We start from the raw sequence: 24839 nt of genomic DNA on the forward strand, positions 1-24839 counted from the left end.
AAGTTAATCAAGTCTTTTATGCATAAAACTGCCCACTTTTACAGGACCCAAACAAGTCTGAAAAAATATAAAAAGCAAAAAATAAATTGTTTTCGTTTTATTATATATGAAAATACGCGGTAGAATTTTTTAGACTAACACTCGTTTGAAATATTTATAAGTTATAACTCACTCTAGTTTATGTTTCATAATGAATTATAAGTAAAAAAAATTAAGTTAAAATAAGATAAGATCAGGAAGACTTGCAACTTTCAAATTTTCCATATAACAGTTTTATGGTCTACTAAAGGTACTCCCGCTTAGAGCGGGACCTAAAGATTTTCCTAAAAAAAAGTTTAAAGTCGCCCTTTCGGCACGCCTCGACCGATCCTACCTTGAAAAAAAACTTTTTACGAACATGTTAATTTTGATATAAGGAGGCAAAAGTGTCTCAGTTTGTCACACTTTCATGAACTTGACTTCTCCAGGAGTTTACCGTTCGTTTTCTCAAAAAGTAAAAAGATTTCTTCCTGTGTTTTCAACTTTTTCTAGGAAACTTCTTTTGAATAGATATTACTTATTTACGAGAGAAATGAGCATCACTGTTAACGTGGATGTTAAAAACTACCCAACTGGTAAGTGAATATAACATCTAATATAATTACATAGTAAAACAAAATTACTTTTTGTACCTCCAACATATCGTCACAAGGTACTAAGTGAAATTTTTTATATTAGGAGAATTTAGAAAAAAATCTTTAAACTTTTGTTTATTTTTATTTTTACTATTGTTTTTTTAAAATGTTTTTCTTATATTGTTATTTTTTATTTGTTTATATATTCTTTTTTTAGATGATGTATGAAAATACATAAATAAACAAAAAATAATTATATAAATACTTTGATTTAGACATTAAAAAAAAAAAAAAAATTTTTTTGCTATTCTCCTAATATAAAAAAAATCAACTAGAACCTTGTCAAACCAACTCGACAAGATAAGATATTTTTACATTAAATATAAAAATATGCATTATGGGGTTTTTCACTGATATATATACCACAGGTGGCCAACAAATTAACTGCTGGCTGCTTTTGAAATGGGAAGATTTTCTTTCTGATAGCAAACTAGAGTTTTCGATAAATTTAGATCATTGTTTAGATTACAGTGCATCAAACGCCACCTACTTTTTTAAAAAAACCTGTTTTTATTCTTGAAAATTCAATTTTAAAAGAAAAATTTAAAGTTTCTTTAAATATTTATTTTAATTTTTTGGCAGTTTCATCCGGATGTTGTTCTCGCTATCTATGGATTGAAAAGTGGCTGATTTTTAATTCATCTACAATGTAATCTAGACTCTGATCTGCAGCAACTAATTCTTAGTTGCCTTGCTCATTCTCTCATTCTAAATATTCTTTAATTTTACTGTTTTTCATGCCCTTAATTTTATATCTTAAACAATTTGATTTCTTTTGAAGTAAGTGCCGTATCAACTGATCCCTTACATCCACAAAGTAAAAGACCATCATAGATGTAAGGAAAAAATCATAAAGAGATTCTTCTTTCATTTTCAGCAAAAAAAGTCTTCGTGCTCTTGAATTTGGATTATGCTTGAAGGGATCCCAAACCTCCGAGACATGTTTTGTTCATATAAAAGAGAATAATAAAAAATTTTTTTTTGATTAAAACAAAAGAATAAATGTATACCAAGAAAAACTTTTTTATTTTAGTTGAAGCTCACCTTTTTCAATTTGTTGTAGGCCAAAAGTCAGCGTTTTATACACTGCAATCTACTGATTTTATAATTTATTTAAGTTTTATTCCTAAGAGTTTCAGTATGTGAGGTCATTGATTTTTTATTTGTTTACATAATTGATCTTTTACTCACAAAAAAAGTTAATGACATCACGTACTTAAACTCTTAGAAATAAAACGTGCTTGAATAAATTATCAAGTCTATAGATTGTGGCGTATATTATGCTGTCTTTTTGACCTACAACAAATCAGAGAAGGTGTGCTTTGACTAAAATAAAAAAGTTAGTTTTTTTTAGTACACATTCATTCTTTTGTTTTAATCAAAAAAATGTCCAAATATTTTTTTTATCATTCTCTTTAATATGAACAAAACATGTCTCAGAGGTTTGGGATACCTTTCAGACTCTAAATGTATCTAGCAATCACAAAGTTATTTGCAAAAATAAACAATTTCTTTAATTAAAATATTCCTTTCTTGTTAATATTAATAGTTTTTCAAGTATTTTAAATCTAAAGTTCCAACCTAGTTTTATGATTATGCATGCTTGATATAATCTCTGTGAAAGCAATCTTAAAGAATCTTAGATTTTCTAAAAAATTTTTTTATCTTTAATAAATGTTATGAAGTATTTATTAGCAAGACACCTCAATACTTCTTCATAACATCTATTTATCCTTATAACTTGCATATTGTTTTTATTTAATTGCATTTTTTTAAACCAACATTTTTTTCTGATTATTTTGATAGTTTCGCTGCTTACTGTTGCACACCTTCAAGAAAATGGTATTAAAGTAACACTTGTAGAGGGAAACAGTACATTTGTAAAACTGAGGTAAAATATGATTATTTATAGTTTTTTAAGACAGCAATATGTTTATTATCTCTTTTATCTATTTGTTATTTTTATATTCTATATTTTTTATAAATTTATTATATTCTGTAATTTGCATTACAAGGATGAGCATAAACCTGTTTTTAATGCTGCCCATGCAGTATTTTTTCAAGGCACCTCCCAAAAATGAGTTATTCCATTTTTTTAAGGAAAAGTTTATATATATATATATATATATATATATATATATATATATATATATATATATATATATATATATATATATATACATACATACAGGGCTTGTGATGAAGCGGGCGTGATCGTGCCGCACTTGTAAAACACACCAGTAAATAGTATTATTAAACCTTCTAGGAGCAATAAACAATGCTAGCTCGGCTTATAATGAGAGTATAAAATCACACTCTTTCAAAAGTTTGGCACGGAAAAAATAATAAGCTTTTATATGGTTTTTTATAGAATGTTTGTAATTAAATTTTTTAGGTAATAATAAAACTTGTTGATTTAACAGTAAAACTCCGTCTTCCTTATACTTATATCTTTATACAAAGTACTTATATGAAGTATAAGCATTACATCACTCGCTTTCTGCACGTTTCTGTTTTGTTGTTTTGTCAGCATTTTTCCATTTTGCACTAACATAATGAATGAATAGTTTGAAGTCATCACAGCTAATTTCAATAATGGAATGTTAACTATTTTAACCAATAAAGTAAATAATTATTCTAAAAAAAATTACTTAAATTTTAAATTGTTAAAAAATATAGGGTGCCTATTACAGAAAATATTTCAATTTTAACCTAAATAGAAAAATAGAAAATAAAGAAATAATTTTAAATATAAATATTTTGCAGGTTAAAACTTTCAAAATATATATAAAGTTATAAAAAAAAATAAAAACAACATATTGTATTTAAATGAAACAAGAATCAAATTAATGAAATAGTTTATATATATATATTATAAATTAAAAATATATATTGTATACCACAATGCTGGCATGCATGCTTTCACTTTAAAAAATTTAAGGTAAAAAATACTATAAATCTAATTCTTGTTCTGGCCAGAATTTTATTGACAATTCCTGCAAATCCAGTTCGGGGGGGGGGGGTTAATATTTTCATTCCGGTATACCCCTTATGCAAATTTTCTGGATCATTTTGTATCAGTTTGAGAAATATCTGCTTTTCAGGTTTGTCTTTGTAAACAGTCTTAAACTTTTTTTTACTAGGCTTATTTTTGATTTAATTAAATTTTTTCATTTTATAGTAATTGATTCATTTTTGTATTTATATTATCTGCTGCTGTTCTTACAGTTAATTAAAGTTATTATGAGTATGCAAATTCAATTTCAACAAGGCTGCAACCACTGTTTAAGTTATTAAAATTAAAAAAAAATTGTACATTTGCATATACTAGTTTTACATTTGCTTAGAATATGCAAATGAAATATATCAAATGATATCAAAATATATTTTAGGATTTATCATGAGATTTATCATGATCTATGTTTCTATGAGAGATCAATAGTAAAAGATAATTCAGGAAGATAAGTCCTAGAGTAGAAGTCTTGCTAAGATTATTAACATTTATCAATATAACAATTTATTATTGTAATTAGCATAAAACTTTTGTTGGAGTTAGGTTGGGGTTAAAAATCTCAAACTGTCATAAGTTTGTGATTATATTTAAGATTGGTCGCCAGTTACCAAGATTTTTTATTAAGACTAGAATATATGATTGTATTACAGCCCTCAAAATAGCGACTAATCAACAATCAATGATTGTCTACTTTTGGAAAAAATGATATTTTGATCTCCCAAAATCAATTCTGGACAATTCAAATTTGATCGGCAAGAATGGCAAGTCAAACTTTATATTAAAAATTCAAAAATATTCCAAAACAAACATCACAAAAACATTAAAAAGACAAAAGTAAAACATCGACACAAACGTTAAAAGTATATTAAAAAACTCTCACAAAACGTTAAAAGTATCTTAAAAAAGAGAATCAAAGGTATTACTAAATTTCTTTTAAAAAAGGGAAACAAAGGTATTGCGAAATTTATATAAACAAAAACTTTATTACCCGTTAATGAACTATTTTAAATAAATTGAATTTTTTTAAATGAATCGAATTTGCATTGCACCATTTAAAATCAATAACGTATCTGTATAAAATTTTGAAAAAAAGTAATGTGAGTTTATGATTGATAGAAAGAATGTTGACTTGAAAATCATAATGCTTTAACAAAATAAAATTGTTTTTGTTTAAAATTTTTAGAAAATAATTTTTAGAAGTAAAATTATATAAAAAGTATAAAAATAATCATAAAATGGATGCGAAAAAAAAGCAACAGAAAATTATTTCTTTTAAGAAGAAGTCAGGATCTGAAGTACCCACTAACAATAAAGTAAAAGTTAATGAATGAAAGTTACAATTACAAACAGCTAATAAGTGAAAAGATTCTATGCTTGCAAAATATAATTCTTACAATTGGCTTGAAATAGAGAGTGTTGATGGAATAGTTACTGCGCTAAAATGCAGAATATGCCAAGAATATGCTTCTCAAATTCAGATTTTTAAAGTGTACACACTAAAAGGATGCAGTTGATTGCAACACAGTTCCGCAATCATACATGCGGAAGGAATGTTGCATCAAAAAGCTTTTGAAATATTTATAAATTATTATGAAAAAAATTATTTCTTTTGAATGAATGAGCTTGATATTTTGATCTAATTTGCATGTATTGTCAATTTTAAATAAGGTTTTTACCAAACAATCGTTTACAATGTTGCAAACAGTTGTTTAGTTTAAACAATAGTTTTAACTAAATGAGTGTAAAAAATATATTTTATATTATAATTATAATAAAATTATTTATATTATAAATATGACAAATATATTTTGTAATATAAACATAAAAAAATAATCATAAATGAACGAGATATTCATAACAAAAATCTTTTAAAGGCTCGCTAAAGTGCCTTTATAGCAAAACACTCAAAAAAGAATTTACTTAAAAGGCTTGTTTGTATTTATAGCGTGACACTTTAAAACAAGGCCCAGTATAAGTTTTATGTTTTTTTTTTTTTATTGTTTTGGAAATTAAAAATGACTGGATAGCTCAGTTGGTTAGAGTATGGAAAAAATGGTTATGGATATCGAATGAAACAAATTGTTATGGAACAGCTGGATAGCTCAGTTGGTTAGAGAGTCAAATGAATTGTTAAAACCCAGACTGTTGTGTGATGCATGTTCAAATCCATTCACCTACAACTCAGTGCTTGAATAGTGCTTTGGTATGCAAAAATGTTGGTCAATAATGGACACTACTTTATATTAATCTTTATGACTAATTCTGTTCCTATTCTAAGTCAACAATATCTTCGGATATAAAAGCATATTATAGCGAAATATAGCATGAAATTCAAATAACTAAAAAAAAATGAAAAAATAAAATAAATTTTTAAATAATATAAAATTTCTTTAATATGCTGACTGACAAGTCGAAAATAAATTGAATGCCGAAAAATTCCTTGACTTTTGGTAGTCAAAAATAACCAATGCCCAAGAAAAAAAGAAATCAAAAACCGTGAAATATTAAGGTATGTTATTTTTTTGACAAAATTTTTCCTAATTTTTTTTAAGTTTATTTTATTTAGATTTTCTATTTCGTATTTGTTTCCTTTCTTCGAGTATTGCTATTTTATTCTCTGAATTTCTTATAGTTTTATTTTGTTTCAAGTTCTTAAGACAGTCACTATATAAAAACGTGGTCAAGTTGTCTATAAAAATTATTTTAAGCGTGGACAAACAAGGCGTGCGAATGCATGGGCTACCTGGGAAGACTTGTAAAGTTGTTTTTGTATACATTTAAAAAAGTGATAGTTTTTATAAATTAATTTTGATAAAATTGTTTTTTGTAATATTTCATGTAGTTTATGTTGCTGCATATGATACTTATGTTGCTGCATATGATACAGACAAGCGCACTTTTTAATAAAAATCCAGATGACACAAATTTTCTGGATGAAACTATACATGATGAGGAATATAAGGAGCATTTACAGGACACAAATACGAATGAGAAGGAAATAAATCGAACCTTAGTTCTCCAAGAAGGGTGTAAACATACTAAGATTGAAGTCATATGCTGCGTTGTTCACACTTTGCAGCAAGTTAATTGTGATGCTTTAAAAGTAACATACACTACTCAACGTAGTCAAGGAGAGATACAAAGAAAAATATCATGTTTAGGCCTTTTCTTTTTTCAAAAAAAATGTTGCTTTGTTTTGTGTGCGTTCTGATTGGTTTATTATTTTGAAAAATCTTGAAGCTCATTGTATTGTTTTGTTTACCAATATTCCATGATTTTATAATCTACGAGTTTCAAGTTTTAGCTTAATACTATGGCGCAAAAGTTATATAAAAGCTGAAACGTTTCTTTTTGGTAATTTATTCAAGCGACTATAAAGAGATTAAGGAAATCAATTGCTATGAGTGAAAACTAATGTGAAAACTTTGATTTTAACGTTTTTACTGTTTGCAGAAAGATAAAATATGAGCTTTTTAGCCATTTATTGAATATTTTAATGCTATAAACAAGGAGATTTTTTACTTTCGAATAAAAGAGACATTTTTGGAATGTAAATACTTAACACATTTGCGTTTTATGTATTATAGTGGTAATTTTGTTTTGTTTGATAGTTAGGTTGGAAAAAGATTTATAAAAAATAATAAATTATATAAGAAAAGCTTAAAATCTACTTTTTAAGAATATATAACAATTGAATATAATATATAATAAATGTATAATAGTCAAATAAAAGCAGAAAACACAAAAAATTGAAGTTTAAAAATGTAAATTTTTGTTTTTAAGAAATGCAAATTGTTCGGATTTCCCCTTAACTATGCTGAGTACCAAACTTTTAACAAAGATCTCTTATGTTGTAAAGAAACAAAGAAATTTATAATATATTTCTAGCCACAGTTTATGTTGATGCTAGGTGTAGAATATTGTTAGATGATAATCAGATGTATGAGAAAAATAAGTCTAGAAGCAATAGCAGAAAATAACTTATAAAAGAGATGCCAAAAATATAACAGTAAGTCAAGAAAGTTAGCTGAATTTTGTACAGCACTTCATTTAGTTTTAGGTAATTCAAATTCTGATGAAGACAAGTTGTAAAAGAGCTTGATAAAAAAAAAAAAAATTAAGAAGTGTGACCAAAATTAATTAAAAAAAAAAAAAATACTTTTAATACAAATTTTATAGACAGCTGTCACCACTGGTAAGAAAAACAAAGTTTAAAAGTGAAATCAGCTTTTGATGGAATTGAGGAATATCCAAAAAGGATACAGGGTCAAATTAAAACAAAAAATCTAATCACAAAAAAAAAAATACAACAATTAAATAAACTGCAAAGTTGTTTTAAAAATATAAAGAGCTTGTAAAACTTCATATTTGCGCAAAAACATGCCTAAAGACCATATGAGTAAATAAAAACATGCCTATAGATTATATGAGTCTATAATCTATAGACCAAGTAAGATCAAAGCAAAAAAACATTAGATACCACATTTTTGATAATTTATTGTTTCTTGATCTAGCGTACTATTAAAAATTTAAGTATAATTGAGTTTTTCATTCAAATGGTTTTTAAATTGATGTTTTCATTAAAAAATTTTATTCAAATTGTTTTCCAATAAAAAGGGAAACAAAAAAATTTGGTTTAATAAATCAAATTATATTAAGTATAAGAATATGCTTAAATTATTTTTTTTTAAATTATTTTTTTTGAACAGAAGTAAAATAGTTTATTAATTTAAATTTAAATTTTTTATAATTTGATTTTTATTTTAACTTTTGCAATTACTGGTTTAATGTTTGCAATAGAATGTTTCTACTTTTAAAACTATTTTCAAGAAACAAAGTATAATTAACTATTTAAAACATTTACGAAATTTACAATTTACAAAAAAAAAACTTTCTCCTTTTTTTGTTCAAATTCTTTTAAAGTGTTCTTTTAAAATGTTTTAAAATGTTTTCAATTTCAAATTTCAATCGCAAAATTATTTGAATAAGAGAATTTTAAAAGGCTAAAATTCTATCGTTCAAATAGATTTCTTAATAATTTTAGTAAATAATTTTTAGTTAAAAGCTCATATTATGTGTTAACAACATATAAGATATAAATATAAACATTTGTATGGCTAACATTTGTGAGTCTTTGAGTATATTAAGTAAATTAATATAATTGATAAGTTATTATTTGAGTAACTTTAAGTGACTGAAGTAACTTAACTGGTTGTTTTGATTAGTTTATAACTAACTTTACTGTGATGTATTTTATCCATTCAGTAAATCTAACTAAATATAACTTTAAAAGGTTTAAGTCGTTAAAACAAAAAATGTTGAAGCAAAAAAGTTGCTGGTTTTTATTAGCATTGATTAACTTATAGAGATTTTTTTAAATAAAAACAAATTAATATATATTTTAATATACTTAAAGTAGTAAAATTAATAATATAAAATTGTTGATAAAATAATAATTTAAATTATTATTAATAAGTTAATTTGGTGCAACATTTTAAAGGATAAAAATCAGGTTGTTTTGTTAAAAAAAAAGAATGAAGAAGTTCTCTTTAACGTCTTTTCCCTTTTCAACTTTTTGCTTTAATGACCTTTTAAAATATAATTCGCATCCACGCAGAGATTTAAAGTAATTTAAATTCAAAAGTGCTTTACATTGAATGACAATCTCTGCGCAAATGATCATGCTTCAATTCAAAAGATAAATTTAGCTTTATGTAATTCATGACAAAAATATTACTTTCAAAAATTGCCAAAAAAAAAGCTTAATTAGAAAAAAAATTAATAACCAAAAAAAAAAAAAGTTTATTTTATTAGTTTAATTTGTTTTATCTGGAGCTGCACTGGAGCCAGAGCCAAAATTTTTAATGGAGCGGGAGCCTGGAGCCAATATTTTTATTTTGGTTCCAAAACTCTGACTTTATCAAAAGCTTTTATGTTAAAAACAATGCTTTATTAATGACAGTATTAAAAGTTTTCAAAGGCCTCTAGAACCTAAAATAGCTAGAGGATATAAATGTTTTATATATACTATAGAAATCTTTTTTTTTTTTTTTTTTTAAATTTGATGTGGTTTTAATCTTTTCCTGTTTATTTCAGTTTTGTTTTAGTATTTTCTGTTGTAAAAATATAGCCATGCTTACCAGTTAAAACTTTTATAGTATTGAAAACATTTTTGAACAAAACAAACCAGTTTGCTTGAAAAAATTTAGATTTAACATAATTCAAACTAAATTGCTACAGCAATTATTCTGAAATATCACAAATATCAACTTGGTACTGTTGTAAAAATATGCATATATAAATATTTAATCCTGAAGTTTTAGGTAAAGAAAAGGTTACTACGCAGTTGTGTGTGTATACATACACATATATATATATATATATATATATATATATATATATATATATATATATATATATATATATATATATATATATATATATATATGTATATATATATATATATATATATATATATATATATATATATGTATATATATGTATATATTTACGTATATATATACATATATTTGTATATATATATACATATATATATGTATATATATATATATATATATATATATATATATATATATATATATATATATATATATATATATATATCAGGGTGTTAGCTTGCCCAATGGTGCCGCGTATAATGCGGAATTCCCAATGGGCTTAAAATTCCCAAATGTCAATGATGTTATTTTTTTTGTGTGTGTGTTTTTTTGAGTTTTTTAGGACCTTTTCTAGAAAATTCCCAACATTTTCTAGAACAACAACAATAAAAATTCCCAATACGGCAAAAACGCGGTATAAAATTTATTTCTGGCTAATGCCCTGTGTGTGTGTATATATATATATATATATATATATATATATATATATATATATATATATATATATATATATATATATATATATATATATATATATATATATATATATATATATATATATATATATATATATATATATATATATATATATATATATATAGGGCTCAATTTAATTTTTTAAAAGGTGCCGGACAAAATGTCTGGTCAAAACTTGTTTGGGTCGGACAATGTCTGATCAAATTTCTAAAATATAATTTTTACGGTTTTATGGAACTGAGTTATGCAATCCAAATTTTGTTATGTTATGCAGATTATTTATAGTTAGTATAATGAAGTTATTATTCAAAATATTTCATTCCATTTTTGTTATCTAATAAAGTAGTTTCAATTTAATATTGTATTTTTTTAGGCTTAAATTTTCATGCTGTAACTGACAATGCTTATTTTTTTCTTTACAATTTTACAATAGCTGTTTCGATGTTTTAACAATTAAAATTCAATTAAAAAAAATTGTTACGTTACAAATAACTATTATTAATTGATCTATTTTAAAGTTTTTGTTTTACACGAAGACTTTAAATAAAATCAAAAATTAATTACAATGATCGTTTAAAATAAGCGCACTATGTGTAAATTAAATTTTGTATTTAAATTTTTTTTTAGTAGGTATGTATTTTTTATGATTAATTTGTCAGCAAGAGTGTTTGATCGCACGCCATTCCTGTCCAAGCTTTATTTTGAAGAATTTAATTCCAGTCAGTCAAAATGTTGATTTCTTTGTAAATTGATCAGACAATCTGAGGTTTTAGCTGGACAATGTCCGATGTCCGGCCGTTAAATTGAGCCCTATATATATATATATATATATATATATATATATATATATATATATATATATATATATATATATATATATATATATATATATATATATTTATATATATATATATATATATATATATATATATATACACATACATATATATAAACACACACACACACACACACACACACACACACACACACACACACACACACACGCACACACACACATATGTACATATATACATATACACATTGTTAATTTTCAGCAATTCAAATATTGAGGGCGATACATCAGTTGCAAAATATTTAGCTCGCTTATATCCTAATGAGAATTTGTATGGATCATCTGTTCTGGAAAAATCTCAAGTAATTTTTGTTTATTTGTTACTAAAGGAATTTTATGTTATAGTTTTTTTTAATCATATGATTTTTTATTTAAATTTTATTTTGTTGGGAAATGGGTTTTATTAACTAGTGAAAAGAAATTATAATAAAAAGATTTTTTTCAAACAAATTTATTTTTATGATATCTAAAGATAAAAGTTTTAAATTTTGTTTTTATTGGGCTTATTATCTGACCTATTTTTGGTTTGTAACTTTAGTTAAATAAGAGTTGTTGTTCGCTAATTAAAATATTTATAATTTGTAATATTAAGTTAAATTTGGCATTTTTACAAAAGACATAGCTAACCTTTGCAAAGTAAATTAAGGGAAAATAATGTTTCATATTTTGTATAATACTCTTCAAAAATTAAACATTAAATTATTATACCCAATTATGCTAAAACGCTGCATTGATCTATATGCTCTATGCTACATAGAAGGACCATCTACATTCAAAGACCATGTGATAATAGTTGTATTAATTGTAATAAAATGTAATAATGGCTGTAATAGTTCATAAAATATAACTGTGTTTATTATATAATTCATGTTTTACATTAATTTTTTTTATAAAAAAAGGTTGATAGCTGGATTGATTTTAGTCATCTTTACTTAAGAAGTCCAGAAGATATTAACGATCCTCTCAATGAGCTAAACAAATGTTTAGAACCAGCTACTCATCTTGTTGGACATTCATTTACTCTAGCAGACTTTGCTGTTTGGGCTTCATTGAAAGGTATGTTTATATTTTTTTTAATATTTTCTTTTTAAATGGTGCAGATTTGATTGTTTTAAAAAATTGGATTGAAAGTTACATAGAAATCAATTATTTAGATTTTTCCTAAAAACTAAGCAATTAAAACTTGATTGAAAAATTACATTATTAAGCGTTATTAAATTATAACATCATTGTTATTTTTGAAATAAAATCTAATTCATATACAAGAAAAAAAATTTCTCTTAACTTTGTTAGGTTTATTAAATAAAGAAGAGCTTTTTTGTAAAAATGTATTTTGTATGTATTTAACCTTTCTGCTCCGAAGTATGCTTTTTGGCGTTCACGCTAGTTCCGAAGTACATTTTTAAACATACCTATACATTTAACTCTAAAACTCAAAAACTAAAGTTTGCATTAAATTTCTGACTTTTGATTTCAAATCAATGGTCCAGAGCAGTCCCAAAAAACAACAACTTCACATGGTTTTATTATAAACTTTGCTTTTATTTTCACTTTGGAAACCAGTCACATTTTGACTTCCTGAGGTCGCTGATTGACACAATCCCAAGTTAAAAACATTATCGATGAGCTCAAAAATAGTAAGAATAATGGTTTTAATGTTAAATTACTATTTTCTCATGATTGCATATATATTTTTGTTCTATTTTTCTGACCTTAAAAAGTTAATTTAAGTTTATGACTTGAAATCTAAAATGTTGTTTACACTTTTTATCTACCTTGTTTTAGAGACAATTTTTATGCATAATTATATGTAAAAAGTAATAATGAACATGTCATAAAGCTATATTTAATTAAGGTAAAGCACAAGTACTCCATAGAAATGTATTTTCATGTTCTTAGTGTCAATATATTTTCAAAGCAACAAGGTACTTTTTTGGTTTCTTAAATACAGGGTGAGGCAAAATTAACTCCCTATTTGAAGGAGCTGTATTTTTTTATTTTGATATTAACTGTCATTATTTTTACTTACAGTTGTAAAGTAGAATAGCACAAAATTAATTATGAATCGATTCAATCCACAACAACGTGCAGAAATTGTGACTATTTTTATTCAAAAAAATAAGTCAGTTGTGTTAACTCAACGAGATTATCGAAAAAGACATCATAATCAATCAGCACCTGATAAGAAAACACTTCATGCTTTATCAAATCGATTTGAACAGTATGGAACAACTTTAGACTCTCACCATTCAGGAAGACCAAGAACTGTCCACTCTGAAGAAAATATCGCTTGTGTTCGTGAAAGTGTTGTCACTAAAAACGTCAACAAGAAGACGTGCTAACAATTAAACATTTCTCAGCGCTCTCTTCGAAGAATTTTGAAAAAAGATTTACACCTTTTCCCTTAAATCCAGTTAGTGCAAAAGCTATTGCCCAGAGACCATAATCAGCCCTTGAAGTACAGTAATGTCATTTTGAATCTTGTGACAAAAATTGATGATTTTAGTGAAAAAATGATGAGTGACAAAGCACATTTTCATCTCAGTGGCCATGTCAGTAAACAAAATTCTCAATTCTGGAGAAGCGGAAGCCCACAAATCATTCATGAAACATCATTGCATCCACAAAAAAAAAAACAGTTTGGTGCGCTATTCATGCTAAAAATGTCATTGGACCTTATTTTTTGAAGACGAAAATGGACAAACAACAACTGTTACTGGTGATAATTATCGACAAATGATCCGAGACTTTTTAATGCCACAAATGGAAGAACAAAATCTGGACAATATGTGGTTTTATCAGGATGGTGCCACACCGCATACAGCCAAAGAAACAACACGGATTTTGAAAGATTTTTTTCCTAATGCCATCTGGTGTTAGTATTGTTTTTTGGAATCCTAATGCCATCTGGTGTTTAAATATGAAAAAAAAAAATTGTGCTTATCAACACTTTTTCTCTTTCTAATTTTCATTTGAAATATTTTTTAAAAAATGATTTTATTTCTGCGTTAACAAAAATTTCTTTAAATTTTTAATAGTTAAAAAATATTCAAATTTTATTTAATATTAAAATTATATTTTTAACTTCAGTTTAAAAAAATTGAATTCAATTTTAGAAATATTTACAAATATGTTGATAAATTATGAAAAGTTTTTTATTTTGTCCAAGAATATTTTTTATTTTTGGATACTTTTTTCAAAAAATTAATAAAAAAAGTACAAATCTTAAATACAAATTTTGAAGAAAAAAACACAGAACCACTGATAGAACTTTGTTGTACCCCAGAAGTTTCAGGGATTGAAATGACTTTAATATTCTAGTTAAAAAGGATTGATTCAGTAATTTTCAAAAATTGTCTCTGCTGTATGGTGAGAGCTTATGAATGAAATTACCACAAAAAAAAAAATAAAAGAGAAAAATATACCAAGAAAAAAAAAGCATACCAAGAAAAATAGCTCTTGATATGTCAAGAAAAACAGCCATTGCCCCCACCACTTTCTTCTAATGCACAACAGAACCTTTTAGTTGTGAAGGTTAACAATCAGTTACTAATATGATTACAATACAATTTATCTTGCAATGCATTTTAAGCAAAAATCTAACATGTTTTTCACAGAAACATATTTATTTAGCAGGTGACTTCAACATAAATTTAACAAATAACTTCACAAGAAGCATATTTTTTAGTTTAAATTAACTAAATTGATTTAATTTAATTTAAAAAAATTAAAAAATTCTTGTAAATTTTATTTTTGTTTTGTAATATTTGGAAATATTACAAAATATATTTTTGCTGTACTATTTTTTTGTTGTTGTATTATACATGTTTAAAGGAATTTTTAACAATAAGGCAATTAATAATAGTTAAATTAATAATTAATCAGTTATAAAATAAGTAAATAATCAACATTTTTAATGTGTTCTATCAATTTTCATTATGAAAATAAAAAAGTTGCATCAAAAAATAAAACTTGTTGAAACAGGTTTTCAACAAGTTTTATTTTTTGAATTATTTTTAAAAACATTCATGTTTTGAGAAAGAAAAAAAGACTTACTGTTATTTATAAAGGCAAAAATGGTGAAGCAAAGTATGATTGTGACACCATACTAGCATTTAAAAAAAATCTTTTACTACTTTAAGCCTAGGTTTGAATAGCCTGTGCTTAGACCAGCACTCCTTTAAGTCAGACTGACACACTATAAAGTCAGATTGGCACTTCATTAAGTCAGACCAGCACTCCTTAAAGTCAGTTTACACCAGCAATATATGACTAGAATTTTTAGATACATGAAATCCATTTAAATAAGTTTTTTAAATTGTATTTACATATATAAATTTAACAGTAATAAAATATATTTTTGTATTTGATAAATTTACAAATTATAAAAAGGTTTATGCTTTGACTTTTTTTAAATCTTAAATGGCAGACAGTTTGTATTTATTGAGCAAAAACTGCAGTTGTATCAAAAGATAATGTTTCAAACATCTTTTTGTATTTATAATTACTGTAAAATGAGAGAAAACAAACAAAAGTTCAACTTTGAATGAATGAGTTTAATACTTTGATTTGTTGTATACTGCCTTAAAAAATGTCTTAAGAAAACAATAAGCATTTATTAGTAATTTATTAATTTAAGAAAATAATAAATTTCTCACCATTTTATTGTTTTTCAAAAACATTAAAAGTAGGTTTAAAAAAGTTACCAGTAATTTAATCATAAAAAAGAAAATATGTTCTATAAAACATTTTTAAAAAATGTTTTAAAGAAAAAATTTTATATTTCATTTAAAATACTTATTTTTTTTTTTATTCCTTTTTTATATTTACAAACATTTGTACTTCTGTTTATATAATTTTATAATATATTTTTTATTGCTAAATAAATTTTATGTGTGTTTTAAAGCTCATTAGATTTATTGTGTTTTCAACCCCAATAACAACCCAGTTAGTATTATCAATATAGTTACTTTTCTCTTTATTATATAACACATGTTTTAGTGAAAATCTTTATAAAAATTATGTTAAAAAAAGCACAATAACAGTCATTGACAGGAAAGGCGTGTGGTCGCATGCTATTCCTAACCATGCTTTTTTTTATATATATAATTTGTTTTTGTGACAACTTGACCACCGGTTTTTATATTTTTGAAAATGTTTCAAAAGTGCGCTGAAATAAAGTAATAAAGCAAGAAGTTGTTTTTAATGATTGTATACAATAAAAAAATATTTATTTAAATTATCAAAAGATATATTGTTAAAAATTTTATTTTTATGATGAATGTAAATGTTATAAACAACGACAATAACGATGAGTTTCAATACACTTTTTTTTTTAATATTTTTGTTTTGTAAACTTTTTAATTTAATTTTTTATACTGCCCTAGTAGTACAAAAACACTTAATTAAAAATTTCCTGTCCACAACTGCAATAATATAGATATTGGAATAAATCAATAAGGATATTGATTTAATCAATAAGTATATAAGATATTGGAATAAATCATAGTTGTTAAAAGTAGAGAAAGTAAAGTAAGTACCGAACTTGTATAAAATTTTTTTTTAGGTAATTCTACTTGGGAATCAATATTCAAAAAACGTTACCTTCATGTGTTACGTTGGTTTGAATATTGTTCAAATCAGAAAATATTCAAATTTGTAATGGATAATAAAACTAAAAATCCTACTTGCACTGAAAATGTAAAAGATATAAAAAAAGTGAGTAATAGTTTTAATAATTTAATTATAATTGTTTTTCTAATTATTTTGTAAAAAAAGGATTTTTTGATTCTTTTTTTTTACAAACATATACACACACACTATATATATATATATATACATATATATATATATATATATATATATATATATATATATATATATATATATATATATATATATATATATATATATATATATATATATATATACATGTATATATATATATATATATATATATATATATATTTATATATATATATATATATTTATATATATATATATATATATATTTTTTTTTATATATATATATATATTTATATATATATATATATATTTTTATATATATATATATATATTTTTATATATATATATATATATATAAAACCATAAAACTGAGTTTCAGAGCTGTACCCTCATTAGGAGATGATAGAATGAGATGCCTAGTCATAAAAACAGAGACACAAGCAAAACCCATTTATTGAGTCAAGAGGATACAGCATTCAACATCCTAAACCGGAAACAATGTATTAAAAATATATCTGCGCCAGCCTAATAGATGAAGAAGGGGTGCGAGGCTGGTCAACAGATAGAATCTGTTAAGTCTTTGCCTAGAAGGCCTTCTACAAGACAGTAGCCGGATGCATTGAGCATCTGCCCAAGATAAGCGTTTTTATCGAGACACCATCTCTAGCCTTTACTCAACCAAGAGCCCTAAGGCAGGGGGTGTTTCATGTTGGAGTTGGCATCTCTTAGCCTTTGCCTAAAAAGGCGTATCCTACAAGGCGGCAGGACATGAAGCAGATTGTACTGGGTTACATGTTATCAGTAACAGGATAACCTGACCTGACATAAATGATTCAAACTTAAAATTTTGTAATATCAATGCTGGAGTCATAATAATGTTTTTTAGAAAATTACAGTGATTGGAGTCTCGGAACAAGCCTAACCTTAAAGTTCGTATTCCTGGCAACATGTATTTGTACCGTTAAAAAAAAAACTCTGGTTTTTTTAATAAACTTTTTAACATTTTTGCGTTGGAGTAGGATTGGCTCTGATCATTTTAATAAAAAAATTAAAGAAAGTTTTGATTTTTTTGTTATGGGTTTAAGCAATGTTTTACATAACAAATTTATAATAAATGTGTGATATTTTACTTGAATTGAGTGTTTGATATTGAATCAGTTTGATATTTTACTTGATTTGAGTGTTTGATATTGAATCAGTTTGATATTTTACTTAAATTGAGTGTTTGATTGTGAATCAGTTTGATATTTTACTTGATTTGAGTTTTTGATATTGAATCAGTTTGATATTTTACTTGATTTGAGTTATTGATATTGAATCAGTTTCATATTTTACTTTTGCAAACTAACTTTTCACTTTTATATAAATTCAATATCTAAATACAATAAAATAAAATAAAAAATTTTAAAATGAATATATTCATTCAGTAAGATTTTTTTAAAAAATGAGAGTTGTTTGTAACAATAGCTTTAATAAGATTTTCAGAAGATTTTTTGTTACAGCTGGATACCTTGTAACTGTTTTTCCCAGATCTGACTAAAATTAAAAGGAATAGATTGTTTGCTCCAATGGTCTAGTTCTTTGTTTGGATAATCAATTGATACTTTATTTGGAAATTTCATTGTTTTCTACAAAGTATTTGAAAATAAAGATAATTTCAAGATATCTTTTTCAGAATTTGTCTATTTTGCCTATGTTTCTCAAATAATGGCTATTAAGCATATACTTAGACTTATGGAAATATAATTCGACTTTTTAATCCAATTTTTTTTTCTTATCATTTTATAGCAAAATAATTTAGTTCAAAATTAAATAACTTATAAACTCTTTGAAATAAAAAATTAATGTTAACTAAATTTTTAATAGTACGCAAGATCAAGAAGCAGAAAATTAGAATGACCGTTGAATGTAACAAATTTAGTGTAACTGTTTTTTCTTTTTTTGGTTTGATCTTGTTTGGTTTATAAATAAAATGTATGTTTTGCAAAAATATCAAGTTTAAAATTTTATGACGATAATTTTTCATCAATTCTTATTTGTTAATTAGAATAATCCTATTTATTCGCTACTTTTTTCTTTTCCTTTTCATCATTGGGGGGGGGGGGGGGATTATTGAGTTAATGTGAACCCAAAACATGTATATAATTTTGAATTGTTGTTCATAGTAGTTCAATTATGTTTAATTTTTTAAGACAACAGGTTTAAAGACTACAATGGAAGAAGGGGGAAAGTTTTTTGATTTACCTGGAGCAGAAAAAGGAAAAGTTGTAGTTCGTTTTCCTCCTGAAGCCAGTGGGTTAGTATTATTTTACATGAAATATTTTTTGTGTTTATGTAATGTAGTTATTTGATATTTAATTCTGTTAAAAAAATTTATTATATTAATGTTTATTCAATAAAAGTTTTTTTTTAGGTATTTACATATAGGGCATGCTAAAGCTGCGCTGATGAATCAGTATTATAAAGAGCTTTATGATGGAAAACTTATAATGAGATTTGATGATACAAATCCAGCAAAGGAAAATGCTCATTTTGAAGAGGTAAGTGTATAATCTATTACTTAAAATATATATTAAAATAGGGTAATGTATATTATATATAGGAAACCAGTCTAATGAATGCCTTTATTTATTATTATCATTTATTTAGCGTTCTTGTTTTTGGGCTTGCACAAGTTGGAGGTTTCTTTACAGCATCTTCTTTAACTAAAATTTTTTTTATATTATTTGAAATGCACTTTCTTCAAGTTTTCCTTCTTTCTTTTACCTCCTTTTGCTTTCTTTTACCTTCTGAAACTGCTCTCTCTTTACATGATAATATCCAATAGGTTGGATTAAGAATAAAAAGGTAAACTTCATCACAATACTCTATACTTATTTGCCAATTCATGTATAAAATAGGGAGCAATTGTAAAAAAAAAAAATGCTTTACCGGAAGTGCTCCGTTTTTAGGATTAAAAGTTTGCATGCCAATGCTGTTTTGCATAACCAATATTACTTAGCTGCATAGTCTTAACTCTGTCTAAATTTAATTAATCCAATTTGTATGTTAGCTTTTAGTTACTTAATGAATTGATCTGATTATTTGATAACATGGCTACACGACAGCTGACAAGACATATTTGGTGAACAGCTGACAAGATATTTGGTGAACAATGTGATCTGCCTCAAAATGTTCTTCCAACTAACCATTGGAACAAGCTGCAAGGAGATTTTTACAACTAAAAAAAAGGCGAAATGTTTGTAACAAAGACAAATACAAAATTGTTGCTCAAAATGTTGTGGGACAACAATTCTAACTTTGCAGATTCAATCTGTAGTGAAATATGTTGATGCCTTAATTACTACTGGAGCAGAATTGTGTTGCACAAAATCCAGTTCTAAACGTTACGTTGATTTCCAAAAGAGCTTGGATTCCTTGTTTAATATTGCATCATGTAAATGCTTGATACTATAAAATTAATCTACCAATCAAATAACTGTTTCCTACAAGTGCCCTAGAGAATCAACAGTCTCACTAATGGAACAATTATTGGATTAAAAAAGTTCTTGTCGTATGTTTATTAGTGTGTTAATACAGTAGTAATGACAAGATTGTTGAGTCATTTAAAAAGGAAGCATGCTAATGAAGAATGACTTTCGACAGTCATGGATAGGAAAGGCATGCGATCACACTCTGTTCCTGACCATGTATTTATTTATTTTTTTGCGACAACTTAACTGCGGCTTTTTAGATTTTTGAAAACATTAAAAAAATGCGCTAAATAAACTAATATAAAGGTAATGATGCGAGAAATTGCTCTTAAAGATTGCATGCGATAAAAAACATTTAAATTATTGAAAGATATATTGTTAAAAAGTATATTTTTTACGATTAGTATAAATGTTTTTAAAACAATTTGAACAATTAATTTTATAGGCAACAACGAAAACGATTTTTTAAATAAACTTTATGATGAATCCATAAATTTAATAGTCGAAAACATTACGAAGTTATTTTTGTTGTTGTTATACTACGTAAACTTTCTAATAATTTTTTTTTACACTTAAACGCTTTTAAAGAGATTTTTGAAATGTTATTAAAAAAAATTATCATGGAATATTAAATAAAACTTTTATTTATTTCAAAAGTTATTAATGATTTATTAATGAATTTATTGTTAATACTTGATAATCGATTGTTTTACTTGTTGTATTTGTCTGTTGAGTATTGAACCTGAAATTGTCTTAATTTTAACTTTTATTTGTTAAAAGTAATTTAGAAGGTACTTATAATTATTTATTAAGCAGCCAGTGAAATCCAAAGGATTTTAGGTCTGCACAGAATTGCTGTACTGACTGCAATCACAGTTTTGCTTTGCTCTGCAAAGATTATTTTGTGAAACATATTTTATTAAATGATATGGGATAACTGAACATTATTGAGACAACTTAAAGTTTTTAATTATAAAATCACTAAATTATGAAGTAGTATATATTTTAGAAAGTATAATTTTTTTTAATATATATTTATTTTTGCATGGTGACATGAGATTCAGTTCTGGGGTTGTATGCCATAGTAAAGGAAAGATAAGTTGATTTTTGTGTTGATATCACCAAATGGCGACCTGGATTTTGAAGACTGTTAAGATTTAGATTAAAAACAAATTATTACGGCTCTCTTGTTTTGTTAAATTATTTTAAAGCCATTATAAAGTGAAATCTTTAAATATTTCTTAATAAATGCTTCATTAGTCACCAATCATTTTCTTTTATGAACTTAAGTATCTTATTTTTAAAACCCATTCTCAGGTTTTTTAACAAGATTTTATATACTTAGTGTTTCTTATTTTTATATACATTTTATAATTTTTATGTGCATGCTTCTTTGATTGATCTTTTTTAATAATACAAATAATACAAAAATCATCACGTTTTTCTAGTTTAAAAGATTTTTATTTATCAAATTCCTTTTTGCAAAAATTTATTTTGTTCATTGTTAAAAAGAAATTAATTTTATCTCTTATAAAGTAATTTTATCGCGTATTAATTAAGTTCTGTTGAGTGTTCACAGTCCTAATGTTCCATTATTTCATTAACTAACTTAGTGAAGCTTCATTTATTTTGTGGATTATTTTTTTTTCAAATTTATTTAAATGAAAACTGCAATATTTATATTTTTGCTGTTGTTAATTTTCTTTCAGATTATTCTAGAAGACATCAAGTTGTTGCAACTAACACCAGATCATTATTCAAGAACATCTGATCATTTTGATGTTATGTTAAAATATGCTGATCAAATGATTAAACAAGGAGATGCATACTGTGACAATACTGTTGCTGAAGAAGTGAAAAGACTGCGAGAAGAAAGGCTCCCATCCCCAAATAGGAATTTGTGTAAGCTTGATTAATTTTTTTAATATATATACAGCCCTCAGAATTAGTGGCATTCAGCAATGCCAACCTAACTGCCAACCTAAAATTGTTTAAGGTCAGCAAAAAATTGTAGACCTTGTTTCTTTATTTTATGGTAAAACTTTCGTGTCAATTTATTTGTTGACCTAAAGCCGACCTTTAATAGTTTAAGGTTGGCAAAAAAATTGCCCAATTTCAAGGCCTGTATATAGTATTCCCCATTGTACTTGTCAAACACAAATTTAAAGAGGAATGTTTTAGACAAAATACTGCAGAAACTTTTTGAACCCTAAATGTCTAATTTTTTGTCAGTTTTACAAAATGATAATTTAAAAAAATTAGTTTTAAGTTTAAAAATAAGTGTGAAAGAAAATTTTTAACTTAGTTCTTGTGCTTTTTAACAATTTTGTGCTTTCACATTATATATCTATGTTATGTATCTTGGTATAATTTGGTATACGATTATTAAATGTTATTGGTTATTTCAGCTGCTTTTTGTCACTGTCAGCATAAACTATTCGATAGGATTTGTGATTTTTTTCGTAGCACTTTTGTAGTTTTATGTGTGATGAGGTTGTCAAAACAGTAGGTTTGACTTTATAAGTTTTTTTGAAGCCTACAGAGCCACCTGAGCAGTGGATTTGTTGTTTTTTATTTTTAGAAAAAAAGTTGAGTTTTTTTTTTTTTTGCCATTATTTCTTTACTTTTTATATTTTTTAATTTTTTTTTTGAGGCAAAATAATGTATGCTTAACTTCCACTTCTGCATCATAATCTATAAGCTTTTCATTCACATTTCATAATAATTTCTGGTACATAATATTATTACTTTGTGTTTATTTTATCAACTAGTTCAGCAAATCGGACCTGAATATTTTTATTGTAAATTTATTACTTGAGAAATTGCCATCAACTAACAACAAATCAACTAAGACTAAATAACTCAACTTTTAAGTACTCAAATTTTAAGATAAGTTAAAAGATCAAAAAAGTTATGTTATTTATGAGCAATTTTATATTTATGAGCAAAAAAAAAAAGAAGTTTTGTTTTTATAAAAGTATACAATTATAAAGTTTTATTTTTTAAATTTAAAGTTATAAATTTATAAAAGTATTTTTAAGTGGATTAAAACTATCAATACACAAATCTTTTAAGCCATTTAAGATTTTGTTCATTTGAGTTTTTTTAAAGAAGTAATAGCTATGTTCAGACCTCTCACATTAAAAAGCTCGATTGTTGTGGCAATCTTTAATAAGATTATTGTCAACATAATTTTTTTAATAATTGAAGTTCATTTTTTTATTACTTTGTTTATTTATATTTTTCCCTGTCTTTATTAATTTATTTTCAGTTTTCTATTTTCTTCATCAAGGAATTTAAGTTTTAATATTGACTTGATGTTGAGATTTTTTATGACATGAAGGTTTAGCATATTTATTTTAAGATTGGTTTTAAGAAAAAGATGAAAATAAAAATGCTAAGAGATGTCAAAATTCTTGTTTAGCTGTTGATGAAAATCTTGAGTTATTTAAAGAAATGATAGCTGGTTCTACGAAAGGTTTGACTTATTGCCTTCGTGCTAAAATTGACTACAAATCTGACAATGGCTGCTTGCGTGATCCTGTAATGTACAGATGCAGAACAGAAGAACATTTAGTACACGGAAATAAATATGTGTATGTTGATCGTTATGATTTTTTTTTTCAACAAATATATATATATATATATATATCTTTTATACATTATTATTATTATTATATAATATTGTTATGTTTTATAAAATTAATCAATAAGAAATGCATTAAAACTAATTTTTAATTTAGTGTTTACCCTACATATGATTTTGCATGTCCAATTGTTGATAGTCTTGAAGGTGTAACACATGCATTAAGAACTTCGGAATATTTGGACAGAGATTCTCAATATTATTGGTTCATTGATAAACTAGGTTAGTTTTTTTATAAAAAAAGTCACAAAAAAAAAACAATGTTTATTATCTTAACATATGATAGCGAAGTTTTTTAAAATTTTTTTCAATAATCTAATAATTTAAACAGTATCTGGTTCTTGTTGTTCATTTTTAGGATTGAGAAAACCTTACATATATTCATACAGTAGACTTGCATTAGTTAACACAGTTCTCTCCAAGCGAAAACTTACCTACTTGGTAGATGAAGGATTTGTAGATGGATGGGATGATCCACGCTTTCCTACTGTAAGAGGAATTTTAAGAAGAGGGATGTCTGTTCAGGGGTTAAAAGAATTCATTGTTGCTCAAGTAAATAA

At 25.1% G+C, this 24839-nt stretch overlaps 1 protein-coding gene across 1 annotated transcript in view; it reads left to right on the forward strand.

The window, feature by feature from the left end:
* The first annotated feature begins 262 nt into the window (after nt 1-262).
* The window catches only part of LOC100205145 (bifunctional glutamate/proline--tRNA ligase), a 39383-nt gene continuing 14806 nt past the window's right edge, over nt 263-24839 (forward strand). The window contains exons 1-11 of the mRNA XM_065800455.1: nt 263-614; nt 2481-2565; nt 11618-11717; nt 12315-12471; nt 16982-17133; nt 19353-19456; nt 19574-19700; nt 22343-22535; nt 24058-24229; nt 24377-24501; nt 24638-24831. Coding sequence (XP_065656527.1) covers nt 449-614; nt 2481-2565; nt 11618-11717; nt 12315-12471; nt 16982-17133; nt 19353-19456; nt 19574-19700; nt 22343-22535; nt 24058-24229; nt 24377-24501; nt 24638-24831 — 1575 coding nt within the window. The 5' untranslated portion in view covers nt 263-448. The remainder of the gene's footprint in view (nt 615-2480; nt 2566-11617; nt 11718-12314; nt 12472-16981; nt 17134-19352; nt 19457-19573; nt 19701-22342; nt 22536-24057; nt 24230-24376; nt 24502-24637; nt 24832-24839) is intronic.

This window comes from Hydra vulgaris, chromosome 06 (assembly GCF_038396675.1).
Source record: "Hydra vulgaris chromosome 06, alternate assembly HydraT2T_AEP".
Classification (NCBI taxonomy): Eukaryota; Metazoa; Cnidaria; class Hydrozoa; order Anthoathecata; family Hydridae; genus Hydra; species Hydra vulgaris.